General features: G+C 32.0%; 1 protein-coding gene across 1 annotated transcript in view; it reads right to left on the bottom strand.

Moving 5' to 3' along the window:
* Nucleotides 1-16,118, bottom strand: part of LOC110019064 (V-type proton ATPase 16 kDa proteolipid subunit-like) — a 21,365-nt gene extending 5,247 nt beyond the window's left edge. The window contains exons 1-2 of the mRNA XM_020716602.1: nt 15,948-16,118; nt 15,582-15,867 (exon numbers count right to left, since the gene is read on the bottom strand). Coding sequence (XP_020572261.1) covers nt 15,582-15,867; nt 15,948-16,023 — 362 coding nt within the window. The 5' untranslated portion in view covers nt 16,024-16,118. The remainder of the gene's footprint in view (nt 1-15,581; nt 15,868-15,947) is intronic.
* Nucleotides 16,119-16,159: the final 41 nt, after the last annotated feature.

The following is a 16,159-nucleotide window of genomic DNA, read 5'->3' as shown; positions in this document are numbered from 1 at the left end:
TCTTTCCCTTTTGATTTAGCCAAGATTCTCTGGTTAACCCTTGGTTAGGGTTTGCAAACTAAATTGCCACAGGGTCTTGAATTGCATCTCGATAAGTTTCCTCTTCATCTCCTCAAGCGCTTGAATCGAGCCTCAATTCGGTTTTCGATGGAAAAAAAAACTAATTGTCTATAAAAAAACCTTCCATGGTGGATAACTTTTCATCCATACTAGATCTGATTTAATTCATCTCTTCCTCCAATTTCTTCTCCAAATCATCAACTACTTTGGAAACCATTATTTCATGTCATTTTTAAGCATGTATGTCATGCTCTCGTAGTTGATTTGAATCGGGACTATTTTTCTTGCTTTGAGCACAGTCAGCTGACTTGAAGCACAACTTTTGTACAATTACAACAAGTTGCATTCTTCCCATCTAGCTCGAAGAAAAATTGGCTCAAATCGCAATGCTTCACAGAGAAATTGAATAGCTACCGTAAGCTCAAATCACAATTATATCGGCGAGGTTCGGTCACTGTAGCTAAAATCTGATCGTTTGCTTCTAGTGATTGCGGTCATGCGAACCTTAATACAGTATCCAAACCGCATTTGTACACTCAATCCTGCCGTTGCTAGCTACAAATCACAATTGTATCACCGAGGAAGTGTCACGATCCTTGCAACTGTGATGATCCCGTCACTAGATTCCTAGTTAGCTATGATCCCAAAAATTTCTTCCTCAGCTAGACAAAGACACAACGATCTACATTTTGTTTTTCCGTAGCAAAATCCCTTCCTATATGACCTTGTACACAACGATCTAGTGGTTTCATAAAATCTTGGTATGATACCAATGTGATAGGAACACAGTGAGTTCTCTGCAGAATTTAGGGCAAAATAAATTGATTTCTTCAGTAAGACAAACAACACAATATGTAAGAGATAAGCACATGTAATTCAAGTAGGTTATCTCTCCCAAATTCTACAATTCGAGTGATAGAAAATATCTCCCAAACCCTAACCCTAAGATACAAAATCGAATCTCATGCTTAACCCTAACCCTAAACATTTTAATCATATTTATACTAAAAATAATAAATGATAAAAAATTAAATTTCCTTTAAGCTCACAAAAGACATTTACCCTTAGGCGACGCACCGGCGAACAGTAGATTGCAACTTACTATCAATTAGTATGTTTAATCAGTACTTGAACTATTATTATTAAATTTTACTCTAATCCTTTCAGAAGGTGGATTCGGAGAAGTTTAAGCAATGTTGAATTACATCAAGGTCTATACCTCTACTTAAGGAAAGTTGTTTTATTAGTATACAAGTTTCTTCTTCACCATCCTCTTCTCATATTTGTACGTCTGTTATGTCTGTTTCTGTTAAAAGTTTAGTTCTATTATTGCATCGTAGTTTGAATAATCTTATTTTTTATTATGTTGCAAAGTTGTACCCTCGTCTCTTTATTAATAAAAAATTAGAGCTTTATCAGTGTGAATTTTGTCAATTGACTAAACATACTCGCCATAGCTATCAATTGTCCTAATACAAACCCTCACATCATTTCTCTATCATGTACAATGACATTTAGGGGTCATTAAAATTGAAAATCATCAATGGAGTTAAATCATTTGTCTCCTTTAAAGATGACCACATTATAGCAAGTTGGATATCCTCATGAAAGAAAAATCTGAAGCTACACAAATCTTTTAGTTTTTTTGTAACATGATTTCCACTTAGTTCCAATGCAAAATTCAGATTCTCCAAAATGATAATGTAAAGAAATACTTTAATTCTATCTTCGGACCCTACATTGCAAAGAACGGTATCATCCATGTGAGTTTGTGTTGAAACTCCACAATAAAAGAGGATATCTCAGAGGAAGAATAGACATCTTATCGAAGTATCTAGAATTATAATACTTTCTCATAATGTCCCAAAAATTTTATGAAATGTCATGCTCAAAGCCACATACCTTATTAATAGAACGCTAAGCAGGTCTTTGGATTCAAAGTCCCTCTCGATGTTGTGATGGAGAAATACCCCCATATCAGAGCCTTCTCATCCAATATGCTTTCTTAAAAAATTTGGTTCTCACCTTTGTTCACGTTCACAAACCAAACAGCATAGCTAGATCCAAAATCCAACAAATATATCTTCTTAGGGTGTGCTTCTATTCATCCATTACAAAAAAATATTATACTTCATGAATGTTACCTTCTTTGAAAACAAACCCTACTACCCCAAATCTGATATTCAGGAGGAGAGTCCGAGTGAATATTAAACTTGGAACAGCATTCTAGATACTCACACTGATCTAAAGTCTTCAAAACCAATTCCCATTCTTTTTAATCTTCCTGTCTCCCAAGTTCCACCAATTAAGAACATCCAACTTGAGATTGCCAATAAGGAACTACAAGTGCATACGAGGAGAAAGAAATTTAGAGAGCAAGATAAGGACAATATGCAACCACAAGATTATTCACAACCAAACCTGAATTCACACCTTTGAAGTTCCAAGAAGGGTGAAATCTAGTGAAGTTTGGGAAAATTGCAAAAATTATACTTATTTAGGATTTTGTTGTCTATTTGAAGTTATCATCAACTTCTAAAGTTTTTGTAGCTAATATTAATAGTGCGTAGATACTAAAGTCTATTCATGAAGTACTTACAAAGTCCAAAATGAAAAAGGACAGTTTAAGAAGAGATCCAAGCATTTAATCTAAATGGCACAAAGATCTTTACAAAGATTCCTCAAGACCCATTGGGTGCAAATAGGTCTTCAATGACAAGTACAGAGCAGATGGGAGCATTGAAAGATTCAAGTCTGGGTTGACCTAAGTTTTCACTCAGTCGTATGTCGCTCCAGTTGCCAGTTAAACATTATAAAAGTACTTCTTCCCTTAATAGTGAAAAAAAAAATAGAAACTGCATCAACTTGATATCAAGAATGCATTTATAAATGGAGAAACTGAAGAAGAAATGTATATAGAAAACTGTCAAGACTAGAAAATGACTCGAATAAATATCTAGTTTGTAAACTAAGAAAGTCATTTTAAGGTCTCAAATAATCTCCAAGGTCTTGGTATAACAAATTTGCCAAGACTATAAAATCTAATGGATACATCCAATGTCAAGTGAATCAAACATTGTTCTTAAAAAATACACAGGGAGATAAAAGGGTTAAACTCATTGTTTATGTAGATGATATGAACCTAATAGGTGATGATGAAAAGGAAATTGACAAAATCAATGAGGTCTTTGTCACTTAATTTGAAATTAAGAATCTAAGAGCAATGAAATACTTTCTGAGCATGGAAGTGGTCAGGTCCAAGATGGTATTGTGATAACCCAAAGAAAGTAAATCCTAGACCTACTAAAAGAGACATGAATGTTGGGATGCAAGCTTGTTGAGACTCATATAAATTTCAATAAAAAGTTACATTCAGATGGAAAAATGCTGTTGGTGGACAAAATAGATGCCCGAGATTGGTGGTTAAGCTCATCTAGCTATCATACACTAGACCTGATATCATAGCATGTGAATAGTCAAAATGAATAACATTTGAGAATGGCTTACATAATATTGAGATTTCTTAGGAACAACCTGGTAAAGGGTTACTATTTAAGAAATCAGACAACGAGGTAAGATTTTATACCGATACTAGTTGGCAGGAGAACTCACAGATAGAAGGTCCACTTCTGAGTATTTTTCCTGTCTTCTGAGTATTTTTCCTATGTCAGGAAAATCTTATCACTTACACGAACAAGGAGCAAGAAATCTGAGTACCGGGTACTTGCTTTGAGAATTTGTGAAGGAATGTGGATATAAAGATTATTAAGTGAGTTGGGATACTCCACGGTCAATCACAGAAAATCCCATAAATATGTTTGTGATGGTCAAGCTGTCATTAGTATTGCAAAGAATTAATAGGACCAAGCACATTGAGATTGATACACATTTTATCTCTAAAAGGGTCAATGGATGCATTATTAACTTAATCTACATTTTGATTCATCTTCAAGTTGTTGATGTTTTCACTAAATACCTTGATTGATTTGAATATCAAGTTGGACCTTTACAATATCTATGACCCGACTTAAGGGGGTGGAATTCTGAGTTTCCTATTTTCCTTTTTTATTTTTTTTCTTTTTTTTTTTTTTTTTGGGGTCATGTAATGTTTCATTCTATCTTAAGTTAGTTTATCTTTGGTAAGTTGCAATGATTGCAATTAAGTGTGTCCTAGTAGTTCCTTATTATAAAAGAAGAGTTGTAATATGATTATCGAAAAAAAAAGAATACGGCTTTCTCCACCTTTCTTTACATTCAGAGAGAAATGATGAATTCAAAATTGGTGCATGAACATTCATTTCTCATTATTATTGTTTTTTTCATGAGATAGGGTTGCCCAGAGAAATGTTGAGGGAGATGTAACTGGTTTTGACGAACAGGGAATTTGAATGTCCTGAGGATTGGTGTTTATGAATTCTTACTAACTTCTGCTTCATCAAAGTGGATGACAGCAACAAAAAAGAATAAAGCTAGATAAAAAAAAATTATTATTACAATCATAATATAAGAAACATTTGAAGTTAATTCAATTCTCTCATCGAAGTAACCCATCAGTTTTAATATTAGTCACTCATTATTTTGCATATTGATGAAATTTTTTTTCCTCGATATAATTTGTGTTTTATTTAGAAGATTATTTTAATTTATCTGACCATAAAAGAATTATGATAGGCATATATAATGATAATGGCATCAATTTTTTATTTCAAATTTCATAAATACTTAGAAACATGAGTGCATGAAAACATATGCATAACAAAATTTTATACTAAATTTGATGTAGTTACTGAAGCATGAAAATTAATATTTCCTTCATTAAAATATGTGAAAAAAAAAATCTCCATTAATTACCCCTCCAATTCGGCCTGCAAAAAAAGTTCCATTCAGCCTAACAATCCTTCATCTTCTTTATTCACTTCATGTCACCTCAATGATATGTGAAATTATCAGCGTCAGCTCATCATTGTGTATGCCTAGTAAATATTATTCTACAACATCATCAATCCGTAAATTATTATAATTACTCTATTTATTAATTCCTAAATTTATTTGTTTCCTGTTACATGCTCTTTATGATTTTATAAAAATTACACAAATGTTGGAATGAAACAATCTAATTCTCCCTAATTCCTTTTATTATATTGAATCCCTAAGCATTTTTTCACCTATATTATTGCAGCAGCCCTCATCATTATTGCATTAATTGTAGCATTTTCATTTTTTTCACCTATTTTCTATAAATGCAGCCTTCATCACTACATTAACATAACCTTGTGGCCTTCATTGCTGCAATACCTTACCTTTCCCAAATTTCTTATGACAGCATTCACCATTGCTCTGCCGCAAACATTTTTTATACTTGCAGCCTTCATCATAAATGGCCGCAAATTGATCACATTACCGCAACCTTAATCATTGCATTACCACAATCTTATAGCCTTCTTGATACCATTTTTTACCTTTCCCCTAATCTTCTACAGTCTTCATCTTGCTTAGTAGTAATTATTTCCTACTGTTGCAGCTTTCATCATTGCAATGTCGCAAATTGGTCCCATTATTGCATCCTTCATCACAACATTGCCACATTTGGTTTGGTCCCATTATTGCATCCTTCCCTTCATCACAACATTGCCACATTTGGTCCCATTATTGCATCCTTCATCACAACATTGCCACATTTGGTCCCATTATTGCAACTTTCATCATTGCATTGTCACTCTGTTTGTAGCCTTCATTGTAACATTATCACTTTTATTTCCTTTATGTTTCTTCAATGAACAAAAAAACATAGTTTCCCTCTCCATTGAAAATAACAACAATGCCCACATGCCCTTATCTCAAATTCTCTAGTAATTGAGAGATGTAATCTGAATCCAACAATAAATTTGCACAATATTAACATAGTTTTTGAATGAAAAGAATTCTCAAGAGTAGTCGTAATCAGTTCACAGACACTTGAAAGAGAGAAAATTGGGCCAGTTATATGACATAATAGAATATTTGTAGTTTTCAGAATTATTAAGCAAGCTTGAAAGTAGTGATATCACGTTATTCACTTAAGAGGAAGTGAAAAAAATTAATATTCATCAATTACGCCTCCAATTTCTCCCCCAATGTTCCATCAAGCACAGTAATCCTCCAATTTATTCATTTCACGCCACATCAATAATATATGGGATTATTACTGCCAACTATTATCATTCCCCATTTCTGTATCTTTCCTTTTAGAGGCAAACCAAAGATTGTATAAATACTATACAAGTATTGTAATTAAATCACTCAACCAATTATCCTTGATTTTTTGACAAAATATGATGAATGAAGAGAGAAAAAATATATGTATTCAATGAATTTACCTATGTGCATTTAGTGCACATTCATTTACATTAGAGGGAACAAAGAAATTTCCCTTTTTTTTTCTCTTTTAGTAGTTAGTTGCAACCAAAAAGGCAAGTGAGTGGGTTTCAGTATGTGAAGCCAAAAGTAAGCACCTTTGTGCCCAGAGCAAGTGTTGGAGGAAGCCTGTCGTAGGTTGACACAACCGCAAAGGAGTTATAAATGCAGCGCAAAAGAATATTATTGTAGCAATAAACAATGGCATGCATCAACATACTTTTGATATTATGTTTTTTAAATATATCACACTACAATTGAATATGTTACTAATCTTCTCCCAGAATTAAGAAGACTTGAAAGAAAACTGTGATGTACAGTTTTCAATGTAGCAGAGATTTTTGGTTAGAAGGATTATTTGGTTGCGAGTATTATACATATAAAATAAATAAATGGCAGAGGTTTTGATCATTTGATATTTGATTTGAAGTAAATCAAAGTATATCAAATGCAATGCAATAATAAAAAATTTGGAATACCACAAAATGAACTTTTTTTTTAATGAATTTAGAATTCATCAAAATCTAGTGAATTTTAAATGAAAGAAAAACTCAACCCACAATGTCACATTTCTCTACTCATGGTCGTAGATTGTTGTTCAAACTCAACATCACCCACCACCAACAAACTCAAAAGCAGCAGCAGACCACCAGCTTGCAATTATCATATTTTAATGCATTTGAAATGTATTATTAAGAAAAAATATATTTCAATGTATTTAATTTACATCCAACAAAATGATTTATGTATTTCTAAAATGAAAGCATTTCTAAAATACATGTATTTTAAAAAATATCCAACCAAACAACCCATAAAGTGGTTATGGTTATGAATTTAAGTGGAACAATCCCACCAAACCATGTAATTTCTTATATTTTCTAATATTGGGTTTTATAGAATATTTTTTTAAGGATTCTCACACATACCAACAAATTCCGACGTCTTAATATATTCACAAAAATCTTTATGTCTACCTATATAACACCCAAATCTCTACAAGATATTAAAAATATCACGAATATTAACCTATTTAAAGTAAAGCACACCTTTCAGTGCATATATTTTTATAATATTTAGACATGAGGGTGTTATATAGGTAAATATAAAGATTTAGGTGTTAAATATATAAATGCACAAAAATTCACTAGTAAGTTTATAAACATGAATAGATTTAAATGTTATATCAAACTTACCTAGTGTACTTCTATAATTTTGCATCAATAAAATATAAGATTTTTTCTCAAATTTCTTGTGATTGCCTCAATTAGGTACCACAACTAAGTGCATCTTAATCACTCAAATGTTTGCAAGGGTCGCATGTAATCTTCAAGCATAAGACCAGCAAAAACTTCTGAGTTGAAAACCATGGCTTAATTTTAAGTGTAAATACATCCCTAACTCATCTACAAATCAAGGCTTTTATCTTACAAGATCTCCTTTACCACCACAAAAAACTACTTGTGAATGGTAGCCTTGTTAACTATTTGCTAAGACCTGCCCAATTAGTTTGAGCCTAATACATAAAGCCACTAAGAGAATGACTACTAAGCGGCTATGTCCTCAGCACTCAGCCTACAGAGAAAGAATGCCTTCTAATGTAGATATTTTTCGGAGAGTAGTTCAATTTTCAAGGTTACCTGTTCTTCACACAAAATTTTATTATCTGTTCTTAATCGTGAATGGCTCCAAATTGCGCTTGATTCAGATTTGAGCTACATCACGCCTATTATCATAAATGACAAATCACACCTTGAAAGAAAATTTAATATGAAATCATACATGAATGTGTGTGCACGCGACTTGAGGAAAATTGATTTTAAAGGTAATCCACCTTTAAAATCTTGACATTTAATAATCTACGGTTTTCTAAATTTTCATATGCCAAAACCACCCTTCAACATAGCTTTATTTGCATAAATCATTCTTGGGTATACACATGACACAAGCATGTCCTTTACACCACTGCATACATTAGGTAGGGATTTATGTGTATCCATCCATCCAGCCAGCCCATCCAGCCACCCATCTATTTATCTTTTTTGCTTAGCTGCGAGTTTATATGAATGAGAACTGTTGACTTCTAAATAATAATAAATATTTTTAGCTCTTAAACAGTGGGAAAGGAAAAAAGCAAAATTCAAGAGAAACAAGAAGACAGATGGCCGTTAGATGAGTTAGAGATAAGGGAAGTCTCCTCCATTTTATCAAGATTTTTTTTTTTTTTTTTGGATAAGAGAACAAAGGAGTGAGAAAATGTGAATGAGGGAGAGAGGGAAAGTGGGAGACAATTGTAGGACAAATGGAAAGAAAATAAGTTGAGAAAGAAAAACGTTTCTTTTGGAAAAAAAAAACAAGTCTTTATCCCACAAAGTTGGGTCGGCTACATGATCCTTTTACTCCATTGTGTCCTGTTGAGTGTCATATTTTCATTTAATTCTAATAGATTAAGATCATTTTTCATACAATATGCCCAAGTTTCTTTAGGTCTATCTTTGTCTTTTTTAACATAAGTCGAATCCAAATAATCCACTCTCCCAACCGAATCACCAGATGATCGACGTTTAATGTGACTAAATCATCTAAAACGACTCTCTCTAATCTTGTTCACCACTTCTTGTTCACCACTGGAGCTACTGAGCTACTCCAACCCTATCAAGGATATATTCATTTCACATTTTGTCTCTAAGTGTTAAGGCACTCATCCAGCTAAGAATCCTCATCTCAACAACACTTAACTTTGTTTTATACTTCTCTTTTAAAAACCAACAATCTGTGTTATAGAGCATTGCATGTCTCACTACCGTCTCACAAAATTTTTTGTTTAGTCTAAGCGGTACTTTCCTATCACACAATAGGCCCGATGCATTCCTCCACTTCAACCAACCAACTTGAATTCAAGTAGTAGCATCCTCATCTATATCACCATCACTTTGAAAAATAGACCTGAGATATCTAAAAAGTTCACACATTTTAATCATTTGATCATTCATAGTTACAACTCCGCCGCTAGAGCAAATACTACTAAAATTACATTCCATTTATTTAGTTTTAGAAATACTCAAACGAAAACCTTTAGACTCCAATGTAGACCTTTATAATTCAAGTTTTTCTAGAACTCTTTCTCTAATCTTATCCGCAAGAAAGATATCATCAGCAAAAAGCATACACCACGGTACGTTTTCCTAAAAATGTCCAGTAAGAGCATTCATAACTAAAGCAAAAAGATAAGGGCTTAAAGTCGATCCCTGATGTAATCCAACTGAAATAGGAAATTATTTGGTGAATCGAATCCTCCTATTCAGGTGAATCCTCCTATTCAAACACAAGTAACAGCTCTAGAATACATATCTTTAATGACTTGAATATAAGTCATATCAACACATTTCTTCTCTAGAACTCTCTAAAGGACATCTTCTTGGAACCTTATTGTAAGTTTTTTTTCTAAATCAATAAAAACAATAAAAATCATATGTACAAATCATATGTACATCCTCCTTATTCTCTTTGTACTTCTCCATCAAACCTCTCAATAAAAGTATAGCTTCCATTGTAGACCTACCTGGCATAAACCCAAACAGATTATGGAAAATCTTTGTATCACTTCTTAACCTACGTTCAGTTACCTTCTCCCATAATTTGTATTGTGCATCACCTTTATTCTTAAAAATTAGGAGCAAAATAATCTTCTTCTACTCCAGAAACTTTTTAGTTTTTAAAATAATATTAAAGAGTTTAGTAAGCCAAGAAACTCTCAAATCTCCTAAATATTTTCACACTTCAATTGGGATATCATCAAGTCCTACAGATTTCTCACCCTTGGTTTTCTTTAAAGCATCCTCAACTTCTTTTTTATTAAAACGACAGTTAAAATAAAACACTTTATTACTATTAATAATATTAAGATCGCTAACGTCGATCGTACAGAAACTTCGTTGAAAAGTTTATCAAAATAGTTCACTCACCTATGTTGATTATCTTCCTTAGTATACTTTATTTAAATTAAATCTTTATTTTTCTTCTCTTTTTGTTTGGCTAATTTATACTTATATGCATTCCACCCTCTTTAGTATCTAATTTATAATAAAAATCACTACAAGCCACCTTATTTCTATCAGTTATTTTGATACTATACTTAACAAGTTTTTTCCATTTGGATTGCTTTGTAGTAGCAATTTTGAAGTTACTTGAGCGGCAAGATGATTGTTGTTGGCTTACCATGACCAATAAAACATATAAGAGCTTCGTTAAAGCATTTGAGAGTTCATTGAAGGTCATTAATTGCTAATGCTCTTGAATTTCGAAAGGTTCAACCAAATAACCAACTATCATAGTTCATTTATAATAGCATGTTGAAGATTGACAAGTGACAAGTTCCACTAACTTCAACATAATTTCATCTTAAAGCTTTTGTTTATGAAAATAAAATTCATAGTTTGGAGGGACAGAAAGTTAAAAATTCGTGTTCATTTTTGAACCACATGTGACTAAAAAGTGGAATCTAAAAAATAAACTGTTCTGTAAAATAGTCTATAAGATTTTACGAGTAAGAAAACAAGATCTTAAACAAAGAGACCAGGAATCGCTTAGCTTACTAAGGCTTACTTTGATAACTTTGTGTCGTACACGGTAGTTTCATGAAGTAAAATTGCAACTAATCTCATATAAATTATTATGTATTCCATAAGGGCATTCTCTATGATGATCAAGCTACAAAGAGGGTGCACAAAGAGGGTATGGATGTTCTACACATTTTACAGAAAAATCAAACATTCTTAACATACAATGCAATCTAAAAATTTGAAGGTAAAAAACCATATGCCCAATCTATTGTATGCCATTCTAAAGGGCTTCCACTTAATTTGTAATTCAAACAATAAGGATCATATTGCTTAAAATCAAAGTAGCTGAGAGCATGAAAAAACTGATTCAAACAACATAAATCAGTTAAACCTAGTTTATAACTAGCTCAAAGGAAAGGAGTGATACCTTCATGGCCGGATGCCCGAATAAAATAATCTTGATGCAAAATCATCCAATGATTAGAAAAAATAATGTTATGGTAAACAAAACTTTTTTCATGATTTATTGTCAAATTCAAAACAAATTAATGCAAAAAACTTGCCAAGTTATAAAAGTCATTATCAACAAAGTAGAAATTAACTACAGAAAAAAGCATACACCAAAAGGATATGGGCATAAATGTATAGTAAAAGCATACACCAAGGTACATCCTCTTATAAATGTATAGTAAATGCATCCATACTTACAGCAAAAAGATATGGGTTTAAAGCCAATCCCTAATGTAATCCAACTGAAATATAAAAATACATGGTCGATACTATTTCTACAAGAAACACATATTTTTAATGAGTTAAATGTAGATCATATCAACAACTTTCTTTCCTAGAACTCTCCAATGAACTTTTCTTGGAACCTTATCGTAAGCTTTTTCTAAATCAATTCTAAATCAATAAAAATCAAACGTAGATCCTCCTTACTCTCTTTGTACTTCTTCATCAAACCTCTCAATGAATATATAGCTTCCATAGTAGACTTGCCCAGCCAAAATCCAAACTGATTATGAGAAATTTTTGTATATTGTCTTAACATATGTTCAATTACTCCATCCCGTAATTTTAATATATGACACATTAACTAAATTCTTCTATAATTTGCACACCCTTGTGCATCTACATTATTCATAAAACTGGAAACCAAAATACTCTTCCTCCACTCCTCGGGCATCTTTTTCATTTTTAAAATAATATTAAAGAATTTATGAAGCCAAGAAACTCCCAAATCTCCTATGACTTCCCTCATTGGTTTTCTTTAAAGTCATTTCAACTTCCATTTTACTAATGCGATGGTAAAAAAAAAATTATTATTATTAATAATATTAAGATCACTAAGGTCGGTCGTAAAACTTCATTGAAAATTTTTATCAAAATATCTCACCCACCTATGTTAAATATTTTTCTCTAAGAAAAACACATTTTGATTTTCATTTTTAATGCACCTTGAATTAGATCTTTTCATTTATTTTCTCTTTGTTTCGTTAGTTTCTACATATATTTTTCACAATTTTTAATATCTAAACTATTACAAAAATCACTAAATGCATAATTCTTAGCGCCAAAAATAATTCTTTTAGACTTCTAATAGGTCGTAAAACTTCATTGAAAAATTTTATCAAAATATCTCACCAGCCTATGTTAAAGATTTTTCTCTAAAAAACACATTTTGATTTTCATTTTTAATACAACTTACTTGAATTAAATCTTTACATTTATTTTCTCTTTGTTTTGCTAGTTTATACATATATTTGTTACCATTTTAATATCTAAATTATTATAAAAATCACTAAATGCAGAATCCTTAGTGCCAAAAATAATTTTGTTAGATTCCTTATATGCTACCTTATATTTTTCCCAGTTCTCTAAGCTCTTAAATTTAAACAAATTTTTATAATAAAATATTTTATATTTTATCTTTTCTTACACATTATTATTTCACCACCAATTATTTTTATTTATAAAAATTTTTCCTTTTGATTTTTCAAGCACATCTTTTGTCACTTATCTAATAGTGTTTATTATTTTATCTCATATAGAATTAATTTCTTTAGAACATCTTAAATCTAAAATTCTTGAAAGTTACTCATAAAAATAGATTTAGTTGTACCTTTTTGGTTCCCTCATCTAATTCTATGACAATTCTTCATTGTATTTTTTTATCTTTCAACTTCCCATCTTAAATTCCAAAACTAATAATCGATATTAATTATTTAAATTTTAACTTGGAATGACCTTACAATCTTTTCATTTTCGACAATCTCCTTCTCTCATAAGAAAATCAATTTGTATTTTATTAGATTCATTCTTATAAGTAATAATATTCTCATCACTTTTCTTAAATAAAATTTTAGCAATAACAAAATCATAAGTTAAAACAAAATCTAATATGGCTCTACATTCTTCATTCATTACTCCAAAACTGCAGTTACCGTGAATATTTTTAAAATCTTCTGTCACTCTGCAATAGATTTAAATCGTCTCCAATAAAAATTCTTTCTTCAAAAGGTATCATTTGTATTAATCATTTTAGGTATTCCAAAATTTTTCTTTTGAGTCTATATCTAAACCAACTTGAGAAACATAAGCACTTATAACATTAAAAATCTCAGTATCAACAATAATATTAAAGACTATAATTTTATCTAATTCTATTAATTTTTACATCATTATGTTTTAATCTCTTATCTGTAATTACAACACTATTTCTAATGTGACACATACCAAAATACCAAAATTTAAAATCTAAGTTATCAATCTCCTTAGTTTTTTCTTCGACCCATTTAATTCCTTGAATGCATAAGATATTGTATCTTCCTATGAATCATAATATCGACTAATTCCATTAATTTAACTATGAGAATACATATATTTCAAGATCTTATCCAGATATTAGTTTTATGGATTAGCTTTTTTGTTCGTATACATCCATAATGTGAAAACTCTTGCTTATTTGACAGTATATTAGGGCGTCGTTGTAGCGGTCATTACACACTTTTCATTTATTCAGACCATAAATCATGTCAGTTGCAGAGGACACCCTAGCATTTGCACAATGTTTTACAAGACTCATGTCATGATTTTTGGACACAAATTTTACGTTGGTTGTCGACTACCTAACACAACCCTCCAATTTTCGCATTAGGGGTTTCGGACCCGACAATGGCAGTGTTTATTGTTGATATTGAGATAATATGGTATTTAACTAATGCAAGCCTCCACTTTTCGCTTCCAAAGGATGCCATAGCTTTAAAGCTCGTGACAAAATAAAGAAAAAAACTAAAAAAAAAAAAGTTCACAATCTTCAAAGTAGCTTGCCATAAAACTAGATAGTTTGGTATCTAATTGTAATACAAAAAAAAAAAAAAAAAATTCAATAAATGATGTTGGAGGATAGCTACGCTAAGCTCAACCTTTTATGAAAGAGGACATCATGTCAAGCAAAAAAATATGAACAAAGAAAAGTATTTTCAAGTAAAAGTCTTCACTACAAAGCTATTGCAGATGGTATGTTGTAATATGAAGCCCAACAAAAAAAACAAATGGCATCTCTAGTCACAACAAGTCACTTATCAATTGCTAAAAAAAAAGATGTTATAGTTAAATTATATATATATACATATATATATATATATATATATATTATATATATAACATAGATATATAGCCTAGACTAGAATTGGAATAGTTGATAAAATGCTAAACAACTTGTTGTAGCTAATTTTAAAATATGCAACTTTAAAGTATGTATTATATCCCACAATAGTTGAGTACAGCTAATGTTGCTTCTGTAGTAGATAATGATGATGCTCCAATATTCTCTAAATGATATGACCCTTAATTTTTGGCAGACAGCACCATAAGGAGCGGTGAATCCAAAATTTTGGAATTGGGAACAAGAGCAATGGGAAAACATTGCTCAAATTTCTAGTGATGAATTCATATAAAACTTAATAGTGCATTAAATATATTATATCACATTAAAAACTTGACATCCAAACATGACCACATAGTGAGTGGGAGATAATAGATTATGACAAAAGGAGGGTCTAACTGTTCAACTAACTAAGGATTCCAAGTTAAGTCAACCCAAATTCAAATGTATAAAATCTAGAAACCATTTGATTTAACTAATATTGGTATCACCTAATATTTTGGCAGGAAATAAAAAAGACATTAATATCACTTGCAGGTTTTTCTCTCTTTTTGGACTTCCTGCAAATTTAATCTCAAACTCAAGACCTCTATCATAGGTAGGATCTAATCTCCCAACAAGTAAGCTAAGGCAAGCTACGTTATCGTTACACTATAAATAACAAATAATGATATTTCAAGTATCTGCAAGTTTTAGTAATGAAGAAATGCACCAAAAGATATTCCTTCACATCAATGGCATGCTATACCAAATTACTTAAAGACCGGCATTCGCATCCTAAAATGAAGGGTTATGTTTATATAAGCATCCCATTTGATGCTGTAAACACCTAGGGCATGAATCTGTGCCAAAACCTTTTCGTAATATTCCAATTAAAAAATAAATAATTAATAAAAAGTCACCTGACACCCGCATCACCGACTATCCCAATTGCCATGCCCGCCGAGAGGCCCGCAAGCCCACAAGCCAAGCCCGAGGAAAGATGGGCGTATCCATCAAAGAGGTAGTAGGACTTGGCCTTAGGGTTTATACCAGTACTGATAATGACGGCTATGATGAGTCCGTAGATGCCGAGCACACCGGCCATAACTACCGGCACGATCGACTTCATCACTAACTCGGGCCTCATAACCCCCATGGAAGCCACGCCCACGCCGCTCTTCGCCGTGCCGTACGCCGCCCCCATGCCTGCAAGGAATAAACCAGGCGTTTGGATCCGGATCGGAGATAAAGAACGGGGAAGCAAAGATGCTAGACGTTGGAGTTACAGGAGAAAACAAGGGCAGCCGCGGCGCCCAAGAATCCAAAGAAGGGGGCAGTTTCGTCGCCGCTGAAGCCCACCATATTTGATATCGATCGCAACCGGAGACCTGAACGACAACCGAAAGCTCTTCTGCTTCTAGCCCTGATGAAATCTGGCTCAAGAACAGGAGTTTGGAATTAGGATATATATATATATATATATATATATATATATATA

Source organism: Phalaenopsis equestris, unplaced genomic scaffold (assembly GCF_001263595.1).
Source record: "Phalaenopsis equestris unplaced genomic scaffold, ASM126359v1 Scaffold000043, whole genome shotgun sequence".
In the NCBI taxonomy this organism is placed as follows: Eukaryota; Viridiplantae; Streptophyta; class Magnoliopsida; order Asparagales; family Orchidaceae; genus Phalaenopsis; species Phalaenopsis equestris.
Note: the sequence above shows the minus strand (reverse complement) of the source record. Positions and strands in the feature narration are given on the sequence as shown.